Consider the following 26,449-nt stretch of genomic DNA (forward strand, 5'->3'; position numbering starts at 1 on the left):
GGCAAAGCAGTTTCAAATTAAAAGCAATGAAATGTAATATGACTATTATCATGATTATATACATATTGACAAAAAAGAAAGAGAAAACATTAAAATTTGTAATTCAAAGATGTTAAAACAATGCATAGATAAAGTATTGTATATTTTAAAACAAATGTCAATAAAGTCTTATTATTTTTTGTTAAATATTTTTGTTTGGTATTATACAAGACTTTTACAGCTGTTTTATGCAATATGGACATGATTTCACTATGAAAAAATGTTCAACAAAGGTCATAATATAATCTCTCATCAAGGGACACTTTTACATAGAAGTGGACAATATTTTACAATAAAATTATGTCCTGGACCAAATTTCATAGGTCATATCTGTGAAATTAGGTCCATGGGACATCATTTCATGGGGGACACTATTTAATCCTACATGAGCACCCACATTATCGGCACATTACATACCTGAGGGTCATAAACTTGTCAGAAACATAAAGACAGGTAGAATTCAAGTAATTTGATGTGTAAATATTTTTACACTTTCCAAATTTAAGTGACGAAATTGATGTGAAATATTTTCGTCATTTCGAAAACCTTTTCGTAAAATACGAAAGTGACGAGCGCTAGCAAAATCACTGGGCACATAAATATCAAATGGTAAAGCTCCCTTACCATGCTTACAAACATTCCAATCACCAAATATAGTTGACCTATTGCTTATAGTATTTGAGAAACATAGTCACATAACAACAAAAATCTTTACAATTGACTAATAAATTGCTTTGCAGAGTGCAGCTAGATACTACATCCCACAATTTCTTTTTTATAATATAATGGTTTACTTTTATAAATGTTATATGGATGGAGAGTTGTATCATTGGCACTCACACCACATCTTCCTATATCTATTCTAAAAATAAATTGACAGCTAATCACCAAGACAATACATTTCTTTATACATATTTTATAAAGCAGTGTAAGGGAGGTAATTCAAACATAACATTGTGATTAAATAATTCTCCATTATCCAGGAAACCCTTGTTTTTCTCCCTTTTTTGTCCCTTATTCCTTAACTGTTTGAGCCATAACCCCCCAAAGCCAATCCTATCCATTTGTGATATGGAAACTTGTGGAATAATTTCAGAGAGATTCATACACTGTCATTGTCTGGGAAACTACAAAAATGCTTAGTTGGACCCCAATTTGGCCCCTAATTCCTAAACTGTTGGCCTCATTACCCGAAAGAGCAATCCCAACCTTCCTTTTGTGGTTATAAACTTTGTGTTTGAATTTTATAGATTTCTGTTTACTTATACTAAAGTTATTGTCAGGAAACCAAATGTGTTTTCGGACGACGCTGATGACAACCTGCTACCAATATATGAAATTTTGCAGTTGTATAAAAACAATTTAATGAAATGACCTATTGCTTATAGTACATGTATCATTTAACAGTACTTCATCACTGAATGGGTTGAATAAAGTATAGAAATATTTTCATGAATGTCTGGACATCTCCCATCCAACTTATGATAACAAGGGGCATCTGTTTGGCTGTGCAGGATGTATATATAAGAATGTGGTATGATTGCCAATGAGACAAATATCAACTAGAGTCCAAATAAAGCAGATTTATGCATCTTCACTTCAACAGGCATATAATCAAAGCCTGAAAGGCTGTAAAAGCAATTGCTGCCATGTTTATGTTTTGGGGACTTTTTTTTCATCCACATATATTTAAGAATTAAACATGACAGGAGTGTTGTCTAGTGAGAATTAAGAAGGTTTTAAATTTATATCAATTAAAGACTTTAGCAGAAAGTCATTTTTAATATGTTTTATATTTCACAAGGAGACAACACGTTTACCAGGCTAAAGTTGGGTTCAGATATACATGTGCTGAAACATATAACTCCAAGAGAAATTATTATGGATTATCCCCTAGTAGTGTTTGTAACTGGGCAATAATTTCCTTTATTAATTTAATTTTCATAATTAATTTAAATTTAACACTTCAGTCATTTGTCAGTTAAAACATTTCAACTTTCCAGACGCAAATGTTGAAAAACGGGAAAGAAACAAAATATTTTACAAGACATAAACATGTAAAAAATAAATATATATATTTCAGCTGACTAAAAATATTTTCATAATGTTACTTTGTCATCATTTCTTAAAAACTAAGTCCCAAACGTTATTGCTCAGTTAATATGTGTCATCCTCATGCGGTACGAGATAACTATAATTCTCATGCAATCCCGAAAAGAGGGGCCATCACAGACAAACATGACATTAAATCGTCATTATACGAACAAGAACAAGCAGCTCTAAGTTGCTTTGATATCTATCCAATTTTCAGGAAACATTGTGAAAATGATCTTCAATATTTCGAAAACATGTGAAATAAAATTGCAAACACGGTGGACCGTCGAGGGTCAACAAACGTAGTAGACTCGTCCATTGGAAAGACGAGGATAATGGTTTCATCATTTGTCATGCATACCCAGTTTTGAATATGATATCCAAAAAGGATGTACTTTTTTTAATCTATGAAACTAGAAAATTCCAAATTGTAAATATCTCTTCATCTGGACTTGGCATCTATCACGTTTGGACGGGTCCATTTCATTAGTAAGGTGATCGATAAATCTTACGGAGTTATGACAAAAAAGGAAAACAAACTTATTGTTATGTGTTTTTTACGGTGGCAGAATGCGGCCATGAAAGAAAAAAAAAATATGTCGTTCCCTCAAGGTACTATGTCGTTCCCTCAAGATGCTATGTCGTTCCCACAAGATAGCTATCTTGTTCCCTCAAGATACTATGTCGTTCCCACAAGAAAGTTATCTCGTTCCCTCAACATAGCAATTTCAATACAAAGATGATATGTCGTTCCCTCAAAATACTATGTCGTTCCCTCAAGATGGTATGTTGTTCCCTCAAGATACTATGTCGTTCCCACAAGATAGCTATCTCGTTCCCTCAAGATGATATGTCGTTTCCTCAAGATATCATGTCGTTCCCTCAAGATATTATGTCGTTCCCTCAAGATACTATGTTTTCTTCTCAAGATGATATGTCGTTCCCTCAAGATGCTATGTTGTTCCCTCAAGATAGTTATCTCGTTTCCTCAACATAGCACTATCAATGCAATGTTAAAACTATGTTGAGGGAACCACAAAGTATCTTGAGGGAACGACATAACATCTTGAGGGAACAACATAGTATCTTGGGGGAACGACATATCATCTTGAGGGAACAACATAACATCTTGAGGGAACGACATATTATCTTGAGGGAACGAGATAACTATCTTGAGGGAACGAGATAACTATCTTGAGGGAACGAGATAACTATCTTGAGGGAACGAGATGACTATCTTGTGGGAACGACATAGTATCTTGTGGGAACGACATAGCATCTTTATTGAACGACATTGTATCTTGAGTGAACGACATATTATCTTGAGGGAACGAGATAACTATCTTAAGGGAACGAGATAATCATCTTGTGGGAACGACATAGTATCTGGAGGGAACGAGATAACTATCTTGTGGGAACGACATAGTATCTTGTGGGAACGACATAGCATCTTTATTGAACGACATTGTATCTTGAGTGAACGACATATTATCTTGAGGGAACGAGATAACTATCTTAAGGGAACGAGATAATCATCTTGTGGGAACGACATAGTATCTGGAGGGAACGAGATAACTATCTTGTGGGAACGACATAGTATCTTGAGGGAACGAGATAATTATCTTGTGGGAACGACATAGTATCTGGAGGGAACGACATAGCATCTTGAGGGAACGAGATAGCTATCTTGTGGGAACGACATAGCATCTTGAGGGAACGACATAGTACCTTGAGGGAACGACATATTTTTTTTTTCTTTCATGGCCGCATTCTGCCACCGTAGTTTTTAACAAGGGTTTCGTTCCTCCAAATTATTTGCGCAAACAAATCAACAAAATACGTCAGTTAACTTTGTCTATTTTTAGATTACAGGTAATCATTAGAGATCATTTGACACTACGTATAACCTGATAACCTGTGTAGTGATTTTGATTTTACGATAAATTTATGAATGAACGACAATTTTATGAATGAACAAGAGCACCTGACCTCTTTCTTAAAAAAAACACCAATTAAACATATAAAACCGTATATTATAAAAGATAATTCAGTCAAATTTTCAATACTAAATCAACAACTGAAATGATTCCATATTTTGTTGAAACATCGTACGAACGGAAAACGGAATCGCAGGTATAAAAATGCATTTTTTTCACTCGGACGTCTATATTTTTTGATAGTCAAACGGTTGTCCCCCTAAATACAAAAATACATCTACAAGAACGTATGCTGAAACTTCTTAAATCCACTAACGTTTTTCAAAAGTTTCAAGCTATGTATTGCATTAGAAAACATACATAGGTGTTTAAGAATGACAGACCAGGAGCCCGTTTAACAAAATACTATGGCTTGATCTGGGCGGAGTCTCTGATCTGGGTCACAAAGATGGCCATACGCGACGGCATGAAAGCAATTGCTTTAAAAATCAAAGGCATGATTGGTGACAAAACAATAAGTTAAACAAATATGACCAGATGACAGACAACTTCACAAACTGAAATACACCCATGCCTGGTCCCAATCAGGCATTAAATATTATTTCTGTGTATGGAGAGAGACTGCAGTGACCATTCTGAGCACTCTTACAACAACTCTTAAACTGAGATTGGTAAGGGACGACATCAAAAGTTCAATGAAGGATAAAAAAACTTAATTCACATAGTTTTTTCGCTGACCCCCCCACCCCCCCTCTTAACTTAATTTGGAAAAAATTGATTGACCAATAAAGGGCATATATGCTTTCAGAGTATACCTTTTGTATCGGATGTTGTTTTCTCCTCAACAATGTATTTTTGTTTTGTATATTGACTTCAACATCTCTTTTATTAAAAATGTGTGAAGAAAGTGTGGGTGTAAATTTATGCATTGGGAAAGATACGGCTAAATCATAATTTTATTAACAATACAATCAGCATGGATTCTGTCCATAATGGCATTGTGGTTATGTTTTTTTCTCTTTAAACAGCTCAATATTTCATATAATATATATAGCTTTGAAGCAAATATTGTGCCAACAGCGGAGAGAGGAAAAAGCACAATTCAAAATGAATAGGATTTGTGTTATTTTTATTTAATGTCTGTAGAACACTGTCACTCTAAATTGGGCAACACTTGAGAAAAGGCGAATTAGAACCCGCATCATTTTCCTCTACAAAATTATACATCATCTTGTTGCCATATATCCGACAGACCTACTTACACAATTTGATACAAGAACAAGACAACATTCACATATTTACTCTTTCAGACCCATACAAACCACTAAAGACTCATACAAGCACTCATTCTACCCTAGAACAATCTTGCAATGGAACCTTCTCCCAGTAGCTGCAGTTCAATGTACTACTCTTGAAAGCATCCGAGAACAGATTCCAATATCTGTTCTCAATAAACATCTAAACATTTAAATAAATTCCACAATGTATATAGTTTAAACCAAAATGTATAGTACAAAAACAGAAGAAAACGAAGTTATGTTGAAATTTTTATTTTTATTTTCGTATTATTAAAATTTATATCCCACGCATGCGCGGCACAGATTTATAGTAAAATCAGTGCCCTGCACGTTATCATCAGTAGGCCCAAGACCACAATTAATGACCCCGCTTTTCGTTGTCCACGAATATAGTTCCTTTTAATTAGAGTGTATTTTTCCTTATTTTTTTTTCTTTCCTTTCCTCACTCATTCCTTAAATCTTTTTGGGTGGAAATGAAAGAAGAGAGGTCAAATAAATTTTTGGAGGTTGTATTTTAACTGATTTTGATATGGAATGAGTGATTAGGTCAAGTGCAAAAAGGTGATATTTACAGTTTTCGGAACATCTCTTGACTTGTCAATAGGGGTATGGATGTGTATTGGCTAAATTTATAAAAGTGATTGCTTCAATCTTTCTGAATTTTGGATATATATTTGGACTAGGACAATACATTACACACACAAAAAAATTGACAAAAGTGCATGGTGCAATTTTTTTAATGATGCAAAAGGTTATAAAGAACTGATAGAGGAATTAATTGTGGTCTGTGGCCTAAGAGGTGCATTTCAGCAAATTTTGAATTTTTACTTTGGCATCTTTTCTGAATGATCTATTGGTATTGATTTGTCAAACTATATGAGAAGAAATGATTTTCACTTTCATTTGATAGAAATAGTCACTTTTCAGGTTAAATGCCTAAAATGTAGCTTTTTCACTTTTTTTCACAATTTTTTCAAAAACAGCATGCTTAATTTCTCTCTGACAGTTTTTTTCTGATATCTATTTGTGTTTGTGGTATTTATTTCAGTTGTTTAACTTATTTGTGAACTCTGAACACAAAAAAAAGTAGATAAAAACATAAAATGAGTGCAAAATGTGCTGTTTTAATAGTCTAAGGCTAACGGTCAGTATACGCAGCAGGTGAAATGTGAAGTTCTATGCACTTAAAAGTTGTATTCCAAAACAGATTGCACTGAACCTACATCAAAAACACTTATTACTGGTTGCTTAACCATTTCTGTTTCACAGACTACCTTTACTTTCTTCTGTTGGATAGCTAGTGGTTTAAATATTGGCCTTTTGAGGCTGAAATTTCATTCAGTTTTTAAACAGTAAAGTTAATAAACTTTGCATCAGACCATACTGTCTGCATATATAGTTGAAAGTGACAGTCTTGTTACATCCAGGCTCCATGTTTTATCATATCTGAAAACAGATTTTAGCAAAAAAAAGTATATCTCCATCTCCCATATCATTTATATGCTTTTAAATATGCAAATGTGGGGAACGGCCTAAACTGGCAATCTGTTTTTTTAAGCATAACATTGCTAAAGACCATTTTATCCACATGTGTTATGCTATTTGAAACTTATATTTCCATCAAAAGTACATTTATAACCTGTTAAAGTTTGTTTGATAACTTAACAACTTCAGAAAATTGTGGTAAGTGAAAAATATTACATTTGATATAAGGCCTCACCCTAATTGAAAACCTCTATTTTTTGGCACAGGCTCATATAAAATTAACTTCTGGCCATTTTTCATAAGTCTGATACATGAAGTATGCTTTCTGTTGCTTTAAATAGATGTTAACTTATACATAGAGACATTAAAAAGTGTTAGTTTTGGTATCTTTTTGGTTTTTAGAAGCTCAAATTTGATAGTTTTAATTGTTCTAATTCAATGCCACAATTCAGCACCCAAAATTCAGATATAAAAAATGCCACATTTTTTTTATTTGGTATCATATGGCTTTGTAACTTTGTAACCTGTTTTATAATATACTAAGCTTGAATCATGCCAAGTTTTATTAGAATTGGTCAAGTTTTAGGCCCCTAATAGGCCCAAGACCACAATTAATGACCCCGCTTTTCGTTGTCCACGAATATAGTTCCTTTTAATTAGAGTGTATTTTTCCTTATTTTTTTTTCTTTCCTTTCCTCACTCATTCCTTAAATCTTTTTGGGTGGAAATGAAAGAAGAGAGGTCAAATAAATTTTTGGAGGTTGTATTTTAACTGATTTTGATATGGAATGAGTGATTAGGTCAAGTGCAAAAAGGTGATATTTACAGTTTTCGGAACATCTCTTGACTTGTCAATAGGGGTATGGATGTGTATTGGCTAAATTTGTAAAAGTGATTGCTTCAATCTTTCTGAATTTTGGATATATATTTGGACTAGGACAATACATTACACACACAAAAAAATTGACAAAAGTGCATGGTGCAATTTTTTTAATGATGCAAAAGGTTATAAAGAACTGATAGAGGAATTAATTGTGGTCTGTGGCCAGTATGTTGATGGAGTGCTGAATTAAAAGAAGAACCCAAACAATCTGTGTTGATCTGTATACGATTTCATATCATTCAAAATTCACGATCAATTAAGCGTTTGAGCGACGTAGATAATGGAGTCAATTTCGTCCCTATACTTTCGGCCATAAAATTGTTTTCCGGTACGATTTGACAACTTTCATTTAGTTTGAAAGCCCGTGTTAATGTTAGGGGCGAATTTGAACTTGTATTTTTTATTCCGAAAAATCGATGTCGGATAAATAAAACTTGCAGTGTGGGAAATCCTATGTGTGTTTCCAAGCAACAGCTCTATTTTAATGATATTTTCCCGTATTTTTCACACCATTTTTACCTCTATTATGAAAATCTGGCCCCTATCCAATATGGCCGAACTAACCGTGAAGAGCCCTATTCCCACCCTAATCTTCTTCACCCCTGTTCCAAATATAATATCATACAACAATTATTTTAAAACTTATATGAAACAACCCTTGCAAGAATCTATTTGGATATCCTGGGATATCCCAAGACCTTCCTGGGACTTCCTGAGATATTTTCTTGGGATATCTTAGTTTCTTGCAATTTTAATGTTACCAAATTAATTGATCCAAATTAAAGCATATAAAAATAAGAAGATATGGTATGATTGCCAATGAGACAACTCTCCCCCAGAGACCTTATGACATAGAAGTTTCCAACTATAGATCACCATATAGCCTTCAACAATGAGCAAAACTCTGTCAGCTATAAACGGCACTAAAATGATAAATGTTAAACAGTAAAAACAAGCAAAATATGCATGAGTGCATGATATGCTGGTCGCTAATTCAAAGAATATAGTTCAATAACTTCTCAATGTCATATCAGAAATTCATGAAAAACTCAAGGGAGGTTATTTTAATAGATAACAGTCAACAAAGTTTCATGATAACTGCTCAAAGCAATTTGTTTGAATACTGGAAAATCCCCCCTTTTTTATTAATAAAATCACATACATTGTAACACCAAAACTTAAAATCTAAATTTTATGAGAAAACAAAAGAGAACTGACATCAATACATGTATATATAAACAATTCACCAAAGTTTCTTGCAAATTGGTGAAAGCATTTTTGAGTTATTGTCCGAAATCTGGAAAATCCCCCTTTTATAATGAAAAAAACCAAAAAACTAAAAAAATTAAAATATAAAATTTAAAAAATCTATGGGAGAATGTGTCCCCATGGACACAGATGATGCCCCTGCTGGCATACAAAACTTGTACTAAAAAATTCCAAAGATCTTTTAGAGTATATACAATCTATTATAAGATTCTCTCATCTTGCAATAGTATTAATACATTTGACTTTTCTATACTTTACACATGTATTTTCCCTTTCCAAACTAAGGGACAAATTGAAAGAGTTGGTATTACTTTGTTTCAATAAAAAGAATGGCGAACATAGAAACAAGTATCTGGTCTTGGGGAGGGATAAATCCTACTGTGTAAAGAATCACTCTGATTCAAACAAAAAATTCTCTGAAACTGACATTATCACATGTACATGTATCAAGATGCTTGATTTCTTGATTGACAACATATTTCTTATGTTTGGAGGACGTGTTTTTCAACAGACTGTAGGAATTCCAATGGAAACCAATTGTGTCTCTCTTCTTGCCAACTTGTTTCTTTATTATTATGAGGCTGACTTCATATGCATGGACTGACAGATGGACAGACAGAGGTAAAACATTTAAAGTGGGGTACAATATAATATCAGTATTTTACTGGTCTATATAAATAGTATTCACACTAACTTTATAAACATTAACTCTTGTAAAACATACCCAATTTCCTCTTTTATAATAAATCTATGCAGCTTTTTCTTGAGATTTTTCTTTTGATTTTTTGTAAGATTATTATTTTCAAATAACATCTTTCTCAAAGCATCTGCAGAGTACACAATGTCCATTGCTATTTCTTTTTTCTTTGTGTTTCCAACCATCTTTATTTTGGAACAAGATTCTTCATCATTAGATGACCTCATCTTTTTATTTTTCTTTCGTTTCTGATATTTTTCTTCTAAACTGTCATCCTTGAGAAACTTTTTCTCCATTTCTTCTACAATACAACAACAAAAATGAAGACAAAAGAGGTTTATATATACGTATGTCTTGTCTATATGGGGACAATACATGAAATATGTGAAGGGGGTCTTGAAATCAGTAAAATTTTGACAGCCTCCAAAGTGCTAATTTTTTACCTTTTTCAGCTGGACCTAATCACTACTTTACATTAATATTTATGACCCAAATTTTTTTACTGTGTCATTTCACCCCCCTACTTGCTATATGAGGAATAAAACATGGAGAAATAAATTTGGAAGGGGTATAACAAAAATTGGCAAGTAACACACTGTCCACACTAAGGACTATATTCGTGGACAACGAAAATCAAAGGACGATAACTGTGTACTCTGACCTAATAGGATAGAAAAAGTTGACCTATCACAATAAAACTTGGTATGACTAAAGCTTAATATATTATAAGACTGCTTACAAAGTTTCATAGCAATAGGATATATATTATAGATAATATGATTAATTCTATATTCAACTTTGCGTGTTAAATTTAGACGTTAAAATTGAGAAATTTTAACTATCAACATTTGGGGCTTTTAAAATTAAAATGTTGCAAAAAAATACTTTTAAAATAACTTAATATATAATATATCATGTATTTAAAGCAATAGAGTACTCATTTGATATATCAGACTTAGCATAATTATTCAAAAGTTAAAGTTATATGAGCCTGTGCCTAAAAATGGAGGTTTTCCAATGAAGGGGGGCCTTACATGAAGATGTTATATTTACCAGCAATTTTAAATTTGTGAAGCTTTTTGATTATAAATAATCCTTACATATGTATTTAATGTACTTTAAATGGAAAGAAAAGTTACTAATAACATATCATATTAGTTTAAAAGGGTCTACTCTTAGGCCAAGTAAGACTGAAAATAATTTAGGGTCAATTTAGGCCGTAGCACATATTTACATTTAAAAATGCATATTGAAGCTATAGGAAATAAAAATTTGTGTCTTTTCTATCATTTCTATACTCAGGTGACATGATACAATAAATCTGAGCACAAAAAGGCTCTTACATTCAACTTTTTTAGCAGACAGTATGGTCTGATACAAAGATTTTTCACTTTTTAGTGAAAAACTTGCATGCAATTTTTTTCTCAACAGGCTTATATTTGAACCACATGCTATCCTACAGAAGTAAAGAAAGATATTATGTGAAATGAAACAGGTACAAAAGACATTGTTAAGTGCTTTTTATACAAATTTAGTGAGGTCTTTATTATGGACTTCAACTTTTATGTGCCATGCTCCTCACATTTAACTTGATCCAAACAGGGCGCTAGACGAGGGTCATTTATTCAACACATTTTGCTCATATTGTCTGAGATAATCTTCTTTTCTGTAGATTCAGAGTTCACAAATGAGTAATACAACTGGATTAAAGCATAGAAACACAAAAATTGACACATGAAAACATGTCAGATAGAAAGTCAGAATGCCACTTATGCATCAAAATTGAAAAAACTATGAAATGCTTATTTTGACCATATAATGCCAAAATTGGTCATTTTTGCAGTTTAAATTCTATCAAATAAAAGTTTAAATCCTTTAGTTTTATGCTATTTGACAAATTGACACCATCAAATCATTCAGGGAAGTTGCCAAAGTACAGATTCTATTTTTCCTGATTTCACTCTTAGGTCCGAGTACACAATTATTTCGTAGAGCATTTCTTTTAGACAATAAATGAAAATAAAAAAAATCTCACCTGTGCTTTCTCAGTAATATTTTTACAGTGTGATGTACTACTTTTGGGACAAATTATATCAAAATTAAAGAAAACTTCATCAGCTCTAACTCAAAATATGGACAATTTTATGTTAAGGGGGTCTTGAAATCTTTTGACAGCTTCTGAAGTGCTAACTTTTGACCTTTTTCAGCTGGACCTAATCACTACTTTACATTAATATTTATGACCCAAATTTTTTTACAGTGTCATTTCACCCCCCTACTTGCTATATGAGGAATAAAACATGGAGAAATAAATTTGGAAGGGGTATAACAAAAATTGGCAAGTAACACACTGTCCACACTAAGGACTATATTCATGGACAACAAAAATCAAATGACGATAACTGTGTATCTAAAAATCTAAATACATGGTTAGATTCAGCATATATATCAAAGAACCTCATATATTCAATTTTTGTTGAAATCAAACAAAGTTTAATTATGGACCCTGATTTGGACCAACTTGAAAACTGGGGCCCTAATCAACCAGATCTCAATTCAAATTTCTAATGGAGTATGCAACAATAACTACTCATTTAAATACATCATAAAATATTAAAATGTAAAAAAGTGCTTGTTATCACTGAATGGTAAAGATTGTTTTAAGGTGGTACCCAACACTTTAACTAAAATTAATTTGGCTCGTTTAATTTTCTTAAAATTTTGACAAAGTATTTACTTTGACCCTTTGACAAAAATACAAAAATTTCAAAAGATTTGAACCAACCGTTTTATCAGAAAAAATACACTGGTTATATAGCAGTTTGACAAACACTTATTTTGATCATTGAGAAGCTTAATATTCCTTTTACAACACAACGTAATTAAAACGTTTAGCTGATTTTACAGAGTTATCTCCCTGTAGTGTTAGGTACCACCTTAATTTATCAGTTGGTAGTAAAAGTGAATAGTAAAAGTGAATATACAAATGTATATTGTATAAAACAATGATTTAAGTTGATTCAACTACTATTCTGGACAAAGAAAGATAACTCCAATTGAAAATTTATTGCTATTGTGCAATTTTGTGCAATAAGATATTTCTTGCTATTGCGCAATACTGTGCAATTGAAAATACTTGCTATTGCACAATACTGTGCAATTGAATATTTCTTGCTATTGCACAATACTGTGCAATTGAACATTTCTTGCTATTGCACAATACTGTGCAATTGAAGATTTCTTGCTATTGCTAAATACTGTGCAATTAAAAATTTCTTGCTATTGCACAATACTTAATATAATAATTTTGGATCCTGATTTGGACCAACTTGAAAACTGGGCCCATAATCAAAAATCTAAGTACATGTTTAGATTCAGCAAATCAAAGAAGCCCAAGAATTCAATTTTTGTTAAAATCAAACTTAGTTTAAGTTTGAACCTTTGGACTTTAATGTAGACCAATTTGAAAACGGGACCAAAAATTAAGAATCTACATACACAGTTAGATTTGGCATATCAAAGAACCCCAATTATTCAATTTTTTATGAAATCAAACAAAGTTTAATTTTGGACCCCGATTTGGACCAACTTGAAAACTGGGCCAATAATCAAAAATCTAAGTACATTTTAAGATTCAGCATATCAAAGAACCACAAGGATTCAATTTTTGTTAAAATCAAACTAAGTTTAATTTTGGATCCTTTGGACCTTAATGTAGACCAATTTGAAAACGGGACCAAAAAATTAAGAATCTACATACACAGTTAGATTCTGCATATCAAAGAACCCCAATTATTCAATTTTTGATGAAATCAAACAAAGTTTAATTTTGGACCCTTTGGGCCCCTTATTCCTAACTGTTAGGACCAAAACTCCCAAAATCAATCCCAACTTTTCTTTTATGGTCATAAACCTTGTGTTTAAATTTCATAGATTTCTATTTACTTATACTAAAGTTATGGTGTGAAAACCAAGAAAAATGCTTATTTGGGCCCCTTTTTGGCCCCTAATTCCTAAACTGTTGGGACCAAAACTCCCAAAATCAATCCCAACCTTTCTTTTGTGTTCATAAACCTTGTGTTTAAATTTCTATTTACTTATACTAAAGTTATTGGGCAAAAAAACAAGAAAAATGCTTATTTGGGCCCTTTTTTGGCCCCTAATTCCTAAACTGTTGGGACCAAAACTCCCAAAATCAATCCCAACCTTCCTTTTGTGGTCATAAACCTTGTGTTTAAATTTCATAGATTTCTAGTTACTAAAACTAAAGTAATAGTGAGAAAACCAATGTGTCTTCGGACGACGCCGACGCCAATGTCATACCAATATACGACTGCAAAAAGTCGCAAAAATTTTTTGCGGTCATATAAAAAGGTCTGTATAACTGTGATTTTCAAAAATTTATCAAAGTACACTAGTCCAAAGCCTGAAATCAGTGTTCCCCCCAGAAATTTTGGATAGTATCACATTTGGCGTAAAAAAAAATAAACTGTATTTTTTTCAATGTCATTTGTCGCGGCGCGGCGATGCTCTATTTTCTTTATGTTATATGTTTATATTGTATATTGTCCAATTCATAACTGAGAACACAATTAAACTATACCCATCATAACAGTTGTTTCAATTAATGTTTTCTATATTGAATTATAGTTACAGAATTATTTTTTTCCTCTTGGGCCAAATATGAATATTATGAATATATGTTTGGTTCCAGTTAACCTACCTACCCAACAAAATAATAAATGAATGAATGAATTTTATATAAAAAGGGAAGTATCATTTCTATGAAATTCTTTGTTTCATGGTACTCAATGAATTAGTCCCTATTCGGCGAAATTACAGTATTTCTCAAAAGTAAAAAAAAATAAGAAAAATTCAAATCACATTACCAATTCAAGTTTTTTGCCCCAAATTTGCAAATGCAGTTGCGAATTTGGGGCAAAAAAAAATATTTGAAGAAATTATCTTTTTAATTTTAGAAATCTTGAGAACAAATTGTCCCAACCCCCAATTTTTTATTAACCTGCCCCCTACCCCTTTTTCAAAAAAACTCTTTCCCTCAAGATATGGTGAGTGAATGGTCATAATCTCAATTCTAATTCCAATGGAGTGTGCAACCATAAATTATAACCCGTTTCAATACATCATAAAAGTCTTTAAATAGAAAATGACATACATAATCATGGCTAAAATTAAATTACTTTCATCAGCATTTTTAAACAGTAACTTCTTAAAATAAATTGACAGCCAATCACCTCATGACAATACAACATTTCTAAATACATAATTTAAAAGCAGTGTACGGTAGGTAATTTGTCAATGTTGTGTTTGAATAACCTACCTTACACTGCTTCTAAATTATGTTTTGAATTGAAGTCATTGTCCATTAACAAGGACACCCTTGTTTTCCCCTTTTCTGGCCCTAATTCCTAAACAGTTTGAGCCATAACCCCCTAAAGCCAATTCCTACCATCCCTTTGAAATATGGAAACTTGTGGTATAATTTCAGAGAGATCCATACCATACACCATTCAACAAGTTATATATTGTCTGGAAACTAGAAAAAATACTTTTTTGGGCCCCTTTTGGCCTCTAATTCCTAAACTGTCGGGACAATAACCCCCCCCCCCCCCCCCCCCCCAAATCAATCCAAACCTTCCTTTTGTGATCATAAACCTTGTGTTTAAAAAGAGATTTCTATTTACTTATTCTAAAATTCTTGTCAGGAAACAAAATGTCTTCAGAGGACGCGTCATACAAAAATACAAAAGTTATAGAAACATTTCATTCAGGTAATCAAATTTTACCTTTCTCAATATTTTCTTGTCTATGTTTTAATTTGGTCAGCTTTTTCTTTAGTTTATCCCCAACAAAACCAGATATTGTTTTCTTCTGTGGTAAACCCAACGTGAAAACCTGTAAATCATTGTTGCTGAATTTAAAGGGCACATGGTTAGTTTGGGTAAACTTTGTCACTTTTCCATCTTCATCATTTTCTTTTTTCCTATTTTTTTGGGATGTTTTTCCAAAGCTGAGATCAATATCATTCCTTTGAAAAAGAAAAAAAATATCATTATATCTTAAGAACAAAAAATTCTTGAAAGAATTAAAAAGTAGAAAGTCTAGATCTAGCATGTGTCTAGACTTATCAGAGTAGTTTTCTTACAATGGTTCCTTAAAAGTGTTGCTGTTTGGTCTCACTTATTAGGGGCAAGAATCATCAAGAAAAACAACTTAGCAACAAGAAGAATAATTTAGCCACAAGAAGTATAATTTAATGACAAGAAAACAAATTTATCGTTAAAAATTAATTATTCTAAATAAATAAATATCGAAATGTTACATGACATACATCAAATTGTCCAAGAGAATAAACTTTGCCATTTTTTTCATTATCAAGGATATGTTAAAGATAATATGCTTTCAGTTTACAGCTATAGCTAGTGTATAGACAAATAAAACAATATTTATGTAGAGTCTGGATGGTTGATATCAATGATTCCTTAGGCAGATCCAGGGAAAAAATTTGGTTGATTTTATAGGGAATCATTGAAGCATGACTCGAGCAGGCCCTCCTTAGGTCAGTTAGATCTGTAAATTTGCTTTCGCAATTTTTGTTCTTCCCTCGCCAAGATTCGAACTCATACTATACTGAGATATCGTGACACCAAATTGCCTGCACTGTACAAATCGCGCTAGACCACACGACCACCTGCAAAGAAGTTCCCACATGCATATATAACAATAGATGTTTTGGTAAATAATTTGTTAATATGACAATCAATGTTAATTAAAAATTTACCTAAGATTTACCTGTATTTTTTAAAAGATAAACATATTTATTACACTGTTTAAGTATATTAGTATTAAACCAGATGCTCTGCAGGGCACAGCTTTATACAACCCCAGAGGTCGAACCCTGAACAGTTGGGGCAAGTATGGACACTACATTCAAGCTGGATATAGCTCTGAATTTGGATTGTGATTAAATAGTTGACACAGCATAGGTTTCTGACACAGAATGAATGTGGTCTAATAATCTTAACAATTTTGTTTTGCTTTTGAGCAATACACAATGCTGTTGAATATTAATCGCCTCAAAACAAATATTTGAAGAAATTTTCTTTTTTTAATTTCTGAAATCTGAAATGAGAAAAATTGTTCCCTTTTATACCCCTTATTCCTAAACCAAAGGGAATTTAACCCCCAAAAACAATCCAAACCTTCCTTTGTGTAGTTTTGAACTTTGTGTTTAAATTATCGACTTACATGTATATTTATCTATACTTAAGTTATTGGCAAATTTCCAATGGAGTTTAATTATTATCTTGATTATACTGAAATTATTGGCAAATTTCCAATGGAGTTTATTAATACTGAAGTTACATATATTGGCAAATTTCAAATACACATATTTAACATGTTTAAGGTTCATCATAACCTTTTGGCTAATATGGCCGTATTTACACCATTTTTACTCTGAGTACAGACAAACCTATGCACCTGCAAAAGTTTTAAGGGATGGCAGGAACTAGATATATAAATTTTAAATGCATTTCATATTTTAGAAAATTATAAACTTTACTAGATTTTGCTATCCAGTTTTTGTTCCTGCAGAAGGTGTCAAAATTAACTAAGTTGGGAAAGAGGTTTGAGAATCTCCCCTCATATAATACATGTTGTGAGTAGTATTAATTTAAATGGACAATAGATGGACAATAGACATCTGCAGATAATAGGTGATTTAAACTGTGTAACTGAGTGGACCGTATCAAATGAAACTCGTGTGTTTGTTTATTTTGCTATCTTCTGCAGACTGGAAAAAACTGGACATCAAAATCGAGGCAAGTTTTTAATTTTCTGAAACCTAGACTTTATATAACTTTTATCTAGTTTCTGCCATGCCTTAAAACTTTCCTAGACGTACCAGTTTGTGTGTACTCATAGTAAATTTTGAGGTGTAAACACGGCCATATTTTTCAATTCCTTATGATGAACCTTAAAAGCAGTGTGAAGAGGTTCAAACATTACCTCCCTTACACAGCTTTCAAATTGTCTTAACTGTTTAAACCAGAAAAAAACCCTGTTTTTCCCCTTTTTTACCCCTAATTAATAAATGGTTTGAGCCATAACCCCCCTAAGTCAATCCTAACCATACCTTAGTAGTATGGAATCTTGTGGAATATTTGCCCCATAACCCTTGAAATAAATCCAAACCTTCAACTCTGTCTGTCATAGTTTAATGTCATTGAAGATTAATGGAAATTAATGACAATCTTGAGCTTTCAACAGGTGTTCACTATTTACAATAATTGTATAATCTGGCGCATCCAACGCGTGTACAAAGTTAAAGGTGTTAATCATGTTAATTGAATGTTATTGTAGCAATAAAATAAGGGACATGGGCCTCGTTATTCCATTCTTCCTTACAACATGTACAAATGATTAATTTCTTCATTTATCAATATAATAAAAACTACCCAATTCCTTTCTTCCTCACAATTGTTTAATTTCTTCATCTATCCGAGGATTTTGAAAATAAATAACTCAGCCTTGATAAACACAAAAATAAATGGTTTGTTCTGTGGTAGTTTGAAAATAAATAACCTGACTTGTAATGTATTGAAAATAAATAACTCAGCAGGTCTATAGCTTCTTGGGCCTTCAGCATTCCAAAACCCTTAAAAAAAATTTTTGCCTCGCTCCCCTCGGCATAATATTTTGACAATATTTGGGAAAGAGGCTAAATTTGGTCAAACCAAACTAAATTAACTTTAATACTATGTATGTACATGATGATGTATGCAATATATATGTATATTACTTTGGAACATAAATGATTCATTTCGTGAAGAAAATTATGAAATAATTAATCTAATTACTAGTATACCAATTGTCTTTTATAATATACTTATTACTATGTATTTGTGTTTCGTTTGTCCTGTATCGCTATGTATTATCTTAAAATGTTTGTATATTATATTGAGGGCCCTCATGGGGTTTTTGATTATGTGATTACTTGGCCGTTTTTTTAATGATTATTTGATTTATATTAAGCCAAATATTTCATGATTATTTGATTACCTAGGAATGTATTTTTAGTTTATGATTATTTGATTACTAAAGATAAGCAAATATTTAATGATTATGTGATTATATTGGCCAAAAAATTGTGATTATGTGATTACTAGGACCCCCCATGAGGGGCCTCTATATTGTCCTCTTGTACAAAAGTATGTGTCTGAGGTTATGAATGACATCTTGAATCTTCAAATTTCGGCAGGGGATAATGATCTTTTCTGATTAAATGGTATATAATGACTTGACTACACATGTATTATTCATAATTAACAATTATTTAAAAAAATTGTATGTTTTTCGAATATCATAAATATAGTTGTGAAAATGAATAATCAGTCCCTTGCTTTAATGAAAATGAAAAATCTTGCTTCAATAATGCAGAAAATGAATAATCTGTTCTCTCAGTTTACAAAAATAAATAACCGATCAAAAACAAATCCTCCTGCCCCCCAAACCCCCCCCCCCCTCCCCCCCCCCCCCCCCCCCCCCAGAATATCAAATGGTCGTCCCCTTACTGTTAAAAAAAAGTTTTAATATCAAATGATTGATTTCTGTTCATTTTTTAGCACAATTGATTAATGCCTATTGACATCATATTGATGTACTGTAGCATACTTTTTTTCTAAATCATTCTCCGTAGTTTCGGTGAGAGTGTTCACCCCAAACCAAGAAGCTACCAGTGATTTTGAAGTACTATCAACTTCTAAATCCGACATTTTCAATCATTGACTAAGTCTCGGGGTTCGACGTACAGATCACAGAAAAGAGTAGGCTGGTCCTCTCCCTTGCAACATACGGGTGTCAAAGCCAAACAGATAAAGGACAGAGAACCAGTCTAAGAAAAGAGCGACGATTTACAGAAAAGAACCGAAAAGGACCAAAAAGAACCGAAAAGGACCGAAAAGAACCAAAAAGGAGATCGACATTTTTTAGTAATCGAAGGCAATTAGCAAATTGCAAATCATTTAAGTCTATCAATGAAAAGATATTTTTTTACAAAAGTTTCTTATTAGGTTTTGAAACATTATACTGCGACAAGACTACTTAACTTAAATGTGAAAAATTACAGGTAGGTCGGATGCCTATCTTATAGAATACACCTTATCGTTAATCCCGTCTGACTCGGCCGCTTGAACTTTTGACGCATACAACAATCACTTTTCCATTGTGGCGTCAGATATTTTGTTTTATGACGTCAAGTTTTTACGGGAACCTGTGTGATATCCAGAAATTAATGGCGGACAAATAGCGATAAGGTGTATAGAAAACATAGAACTTACACAAAAAACTAAAAAAATATTAAAAATTTACATTTACTGTCAAACAATCGTTCTACGTGAATTATATTTATAAGTATCAATCTCGATCGCTTATTTAGTTGGAACATTACAACAGTTCCTTATAATTTTTGGGAATGTGTATATAACGTAACGGTACCCAAATTGCACCGAGTGTAAAGCAAAATAATGTCCTATGAAATATTGTCCAACAAGACAATATATCATGACTATGTACTATGAAATTCTGTCCACATCTATAAAATTAGGCACTGGCTACGGTTACATGGAAATGTAACAATAATAAAAATATTATTGTTACATTGGAGACTAACTGCCGGAATGCAAAGTTGGGTAAGGAACCGATTAATTACGAGTTCCGTATGGATTTAAAAATCAAATTGGTGTCCCTATATAATAAAGAATGGTACAGCTACAAAATAAACCCAGAATGGACATTTTTGTCTTTATCATAAAAAAAACGTAGTTGAAAAAACTGTCAAAATATACCGTCACGTTACATTCCATTAATCGGTAATGAAAAAAAAGACTTTTTATATTACCATATGTACATGCATTATAACATTTTTTGAAATGTTAGGATTAACATTTATAATTGCGTTATCTACTTGCATATTTGTTTTTGTCAGTATTCCTATGAAGCAGAGTTTATCCAAGTGCTTGCAATTGTACAGACAGGAGAAAAGAAATTGGCCCAGTCTTTTAATTTCACCATTCGGTATATTGATGATGCACTGTCTCTAAATAATAAAAGATTCATGCAGTGATCACTTTACATTTTATATATGTCCAAGTGAACTTGAAATTAAAGATACTACCGACACAGATAAATCTGCTTCATATTTAGACCTTTTTCTCGAAATGACTACTGATGGTAGGTTAAATACCAAAATTTATGACAAACGCGATGATTTTAATTTTCCTATAGTCGACTTTCCATTTCTGTGTAGCAACATCCCAGCGGCATCAGCATATGGAGTATATGTGTCTCAATTGATACGTTACTCTAGAGCTAGCTCAAAGTAAGTTGATTTTGTTGAACGAGGAATACCATGTACTGCTTTCTCAAAAGTTGCTAAGATAGGGCTATGAATCAATCAAATTAAGGTCATCACTCTAGAAAATTACGGTCGCCATCATGAGCTGATTGGCAATTATGACAAAAATGTGTCAGAAATCATATCTGATATTCTTCCTCAGTCATAATAACCTTCCATTATTACCGAACTGAACAAAGAAATAACACGACAGGTGCCGTATACGGTGCAGGAAATGCTTACCCTTCCGGAGCACATGATTTCACTCCCGGTTTTTAGTGGAGTTCGTGTCGTTTCTTATTTATTATTTATAACTGTTGATGTAAATGTCTTTTGGTTAAATAAATAAATGAAAATTTAGCATACATATACTTAAAAACAGTATTACTAACAAAAACAAGTTATATTGTCTCTTTTTTGTAAGTCTACATATCCCTTTAAATATACAATTATCTAAATTTGAATTATGCATTAATTTATTTCGAGGTATTGTTAACAACATAAAAAAATCGTGTATATATATTGTTTTATATAATAAATATATGTATGTTCTTTTCTGTACTTTTCGGTCCTTTTCGGTTCTTGTTGGTCCTTTTCGGTTCTTTTCTGTAAATCGTCGCTCTTTTGGACCGAAGTCTCGAGAGATTCCAAATTGCTCTTTGATGTATGGAAAGGTTCCGAGTCATACGAAAACAGGAAGTTGCATGGTGGGTTCTAAATTTTTGTATTTTACAGCACTTTTTCAGGTGCATGTACAAATATATCAGCCAACTGAATATAAGTGAACTATATAATACAATTGTATGCAAATTTGTCCGCCATTACATAAAGTCACACAGGTTCCCGTAAACTTTGACATCATAATTTAAAATATTTGACGTCACAATTTAAAATTGTTTGTTGCTTGACGTCAAAAGGTGATTTGGAGTCGATCTAAGGTTATTTGGAGGTAGGCAGCTAAATACCGAAAGTGTAAATACGTTTATTACCACGGACAATAAAGGGACAATAGATACCTCAAAATAAGGCAGGGGGGGGGGGGGGGGCAATGGATTTTTTTTTCAGACAAACTTTCTATTTTTTTCGAAACAAGTCGAAAACAATTTTTTCTTTCAATTTTAGCATTACATATAGTGGCAGCTGAGGCAGTGAGGGTGAAACAAACAAATTTTTTTTCTCGGGGTCAAAAGAAGCAAATTATTTTTTTCTCCAAAAACTGGAAACAAACTTTTTTTCCAAAAAAACCCATAGCCACCCCCGCCCCCCCCCCCCCCCCCCCCCCAATATCAAATGGTTGCTGCCTAACCATGATACCTTCCAAGTGTTTCAAGAGATTCACGTGTTGTTGAGTATCGAGTAGTCCAAATAATTATGACATCTTGAAAGGCTATTATATTTTTTTTCTTTGACGCTTACATCGACAGGAAGGTGTCAAAGCAAAAATTTAAAATAGCTTTGCAAGACGTCATAATTATTTGGACCAAGTATCGAGTTGCAAGTTATAAAATTTACGATTGTTGAGTGTCAAGACTCAAGATAGTCCAATAATTATGAGGTCTGGCCAGACGTCATAATTATCATGATTATTTGGACTTGACTCAAAATTAATCAAAGATTAACAAAGCCCATACCGCCTAGCTAATAGATATAGTAGCTTATTAATAAGTCCAAATAATAATGTCAGACATCTTGAAAGGCTATGATATTTTTATGGCTCATTGATGGGAATGTTTCTGGTCTGTGTGTCGTCTGTTTGTTAGTCTGTTTGTTCGTTCGTCCGTCCTTTTATTCATCCGTCCTTTTATTCGTTCGTCCCTTTTTAGGTTAAAGTTTTGTTTAAAGTTTCTGGTCGAGGTAGTTTTTGATGAAGTTGAAGTCCAATCAACTTGAAGCGGATGGGACATCTGTGTACTTGGGACACATTCTTGTTTTTTCTGTTGACAGAAGGCATCAGAGCAAAAATTAAAATAGCCTTCCAAGACGTCATAATTATTTGGACTACTCATTAGCTATAAAACTAAAAGGCATGAAATGAAGATCAGTTATATATATGGCAGTGTCTGCGCATTCCTGAATGCAGGGATGCATCATAGCCAAATATGCATCCAGTTTTACATAAAAATGTCATAAGATCCGGAATGAAACATGAATTATACATGGGAATTTATATCGGTACCTTTGGGATTTTGTGAATTCAGTGAATAAAATGCACTTAAAAAGAATTAAAATTTAATGTTTGAAAATATTTTTTTAAATGCCAAACTGAAAAACAAAATATATCTAAAACGACTCAGTATAAAGCTTGATTGTTTATATATGTCGTGAACAAGTAATTATTTTGTACAGGTCATTACTTATACAAACATTTTATACAAGTAATTACTTGTATGAGGCCATCATACAAGTTATAACCTGTACAAATACAATTGTACAAGTAATTGAATTTTTGCTGCGAAAAAGATAATAACTTGTACAAATCATTATTCTGCATGTTCTACCTTGGCCTATTCAATGATTGTGTTCTCAACAAATCGTTTCCCTTTAAACCATTAATACAAATAATTTATGACTTAGACCTAAAGGTATAAAATTTCAACATTTACATGTACTTACAAACATGTATTACAAACATGACAAATATATGAGCAAAATTAAAAAAAAAGTCAAAACTAAGATATAAAGATGCAACACAGTGTAGAAAAAATATACTATGATGAACTTTTTAACTTGTGGCATGACAGTAAATCTTCTAAGAATTTGGTATTCACATGTGTAAGATAAAGATACAAAATCAATAATGTAATGGACCAAATTAAGCACTTCAAAAATATTTCTTACGGCAGTATGGTGTATTGAATGCAGCAGAAATTGAAAAACTCATTCGCAAAGTGGATGAAATTATTTATTATTGTAGTTGATAAACTTTACCCTTTGATAAGAACAGCACATTCCAAAAGATGATTAAAAGATTTAAAAATTGGGGACAATGTTATAATACCAGTGCAAAGAGTAGACCAAAATCAGATGGACTGTAGAAATATCAAAAGAGTTGTGCTGAATAATGCCGAAAATTGATATAAAATAGAAAAAAAAAGTTTGAATCATGATTTTTTAAATGAGTCGTAAAACAGTCACATGTAAAAGCATAAGATTGAGCTTATTGTGTAATTCCAGATGTCATGCTTCCTTGTCTTGTGCAAAGAAATAGGTTATTTGATCTATTGTGCTTTACTTTTGTTTCCATATATGATATAACATATATATATATGCAACTTTTGATCATGATTTATAAATGTTTATGTTTGAAAATGAATGGTAGAAGGGTTTTATTTCATTTTTGTTTTTAACGACTTTGTCACTTTGAACCAGTAACTCGTAATTACGTGGCAACGAACTGTTTAGCTAAATTTGCTCAAGGTGTCATGTTATTTTATGTTGTTACTTTGCGTCCGTCGTTTGTCTGTAATTAATATATAATCTTCTAACATTTAAAAAATAATACTAATACACACTTAAAAAAAAGAAAACAAAAACAGTATACATTTCAAAAAATACATACACTGAATAATATTTACTATGCAAAAATAAACAAACAAATAAATAAATAAGAGAAAATAGTAAAAAAAAAAACCAACACCTGACAATCGACAAAAAATTCCTTAACATACAAACCCAAATAAAGGAGGTTTTTTTTATAAAACATTTAAAGCAAAAGAAGAAATAAACATAACTCAAAGATAATGTGTTGTACAAGTTATTATCTTTTTCTAAACAAAAATTGTACAAGTAATTACTGGTACATTTACAACTATATTTGTACAAGTAATAACTTGCTTGTATGATGGCATCATACATGTACAAGTAAGTGGTTGTACAAGTAATAACCTGTACAAAATAATAAAATGTACACAACATATACATAGATTAAAGAAGCAAGTAATAAGTCATGTAGGTAGGCATATCTTTTATATCATGAATGATTTAATTTACACTAGAAACAAAAGTATTCAACAGAAGTTACATAAAGATGACTCGACTAAGGATTGAAACACAGCAAACATTGTGGCAAATCCGATTTTAAAACTACACCTTTAAAAAAAAAGATACCTTGTACTAGACCTTTTTTCATGTCGAATGTATGGAATTTTCTGCCTACAGGAAAAATTGAGTCTATTAAAGGCACTAGCTACGAGATATATGAAAAATTTATAAAATATTCTTCAATAATTTATGAAAGTGAAATAGTGACATAATAATTTGCTTTTAGCAGCCAAGTATGGTTTAATTTTGACAAAATAAGCTGAGAAACATTGCAGAATAATCATTCACTTGCAAGTGAATAATTCGACCTCATTGAAATCTGTGTTCATGTGAACTTCAATTTACCAGTGGATAACGCATGAATCATGCGTGACCAGTTTTTTAAGGAAAAGTTTGTGAATTTGAGTCAAATTAGTGAACATGAATTTGAAAGCTAGTGCCCCTTGTAAGCATTAATTCTTCTTCCCAAGTTTTTCTGTTTCAAGGTATTTTTTTCACTAAATCCGCAATTGATTATAAGAGTTTCTTTTATACAATTGTACAAATGTATGTAGTTATTTGACTGGTACAACCTTGGAACAAATTGTTCCATAGTTTTAATTGTCTTCCCAACATATATCAATCTTCCATTCTAAGAATATTCATTAACTGAAAGAAACTGTTCACTTACTATTGTTTATAAAACTTCTGAGTAGTAATCAATTTATTCACTAATTGCGATAATTTCTGTGTATAGTTCACTTTTCATTTGGATCTGATGGCATTTTGGATGCAGGGAAGCATAGCTTACAAATGCCAATTTGACTACTCATCCCTGCATGCGAGGACACACTTACACTGCCTGTATATATATGTATATATGCAATTGGTTTGTGCAAGGATGGTGCAAGTCATGTGGTAACAGACGTTGCCTGACTTGTCAACAAATACTGAATACTCAAACATTCACTTGCCACTCGACTGGGTCTGTGTACACTATATATTGCAATGTAACTTGCAAAACCCAGAATGTTGTATACCTCCTTCAGTGTCGATGTGGCATGCAGTATGTTGGCGAGACAGAGCAGCCATTTAACAAACGCATGAATGGTCATCGAAGTGACTACACTTGCAAGCCCGACCTACCCGTAAGTCGTCATTTGAAATCACCTGGACACACACAAGCTGATCTCAAAAACCTTACCATCACGATCATAGACCACAACGAGTGTTGGTCGAAGGTCGACAGAGTCGCTCGGGAAAGATTTTGGATAAGAAAGTTACGGACAGTCTCCCCAGAGGGCATAAAT

General features: G+C 32.3%; 2 protein-coding genes across 8 annotated transcripts in view; one reads left to right on the forward strand and one right to left on the reverse strand.

The window, feature by feature from the left end:
• The window catches only part of LOC134725487 (myb-like protein X), a 47,927-nt gene extending 28,338 nt beyond the window's left edge, over positions 1 to 19,589 (reverse strand). The window contains exons 1-3 of the mRNA XM_063589340.1: positions 19,400 to 19,589; positions 15,511 to 15,752; positions 9,731 to 10,004 (exon numbers count right to left, since the gene is read on the reverse strand). Of these exons, the coding sequence (XP_063445410.1) occupies positions 9,731 to 10,004; positions 15,511 to 15,752; positions 19,400 to 19,500 (617 nt within the window). The 5' untranslated portion in view covers positions 19,501 to 19,589. The remainder of the gene's footprint in view (positions 1 to 9,730; positions 10,005 to 15,510; positions 15,753 to 19,399) is intronic.
• Positions 19,590 to 21,733: 2,144 nt separating this feature from the next.
• The window catches only part of LOC134725519 (mitochondrial S-adenosylmethionine carrier protein-like), a 77,109-nt gene continuing 72,393 nt past the window's right edge, over positions 21,734 to 26,449 (forward strand). For 2 of the 7 annotated variants that reach the window (XM_063589417.1, XM_063589461.1), the window contains exon 1: positions 21,843 to 21,865. The gene's annotated coding sequence lies outside the window, so the exon portion shown is untranslated. The other 5 variants (XM_063589407.1, XM_063589442.1, XM_063589434.1 and 2 more) reach the window with 4 other exon arrangements.

This window comes from Mytilus trossulus, chromosome 1, assembly GCF_036588685.1.
Source record: "Mytilus trossulus isolate FHL-02 chromosome 1, PNRI_Mtr1.1.1.hap1, whole genome shotgun sequence".
Classification (NCBI taxonomy): domain Eukaryota; kingdom Metazoa; phylum Mollusca; class Bivalvia; order Mytilida; family Mytilidae; genus Mytilus; species Mytilus trossulus.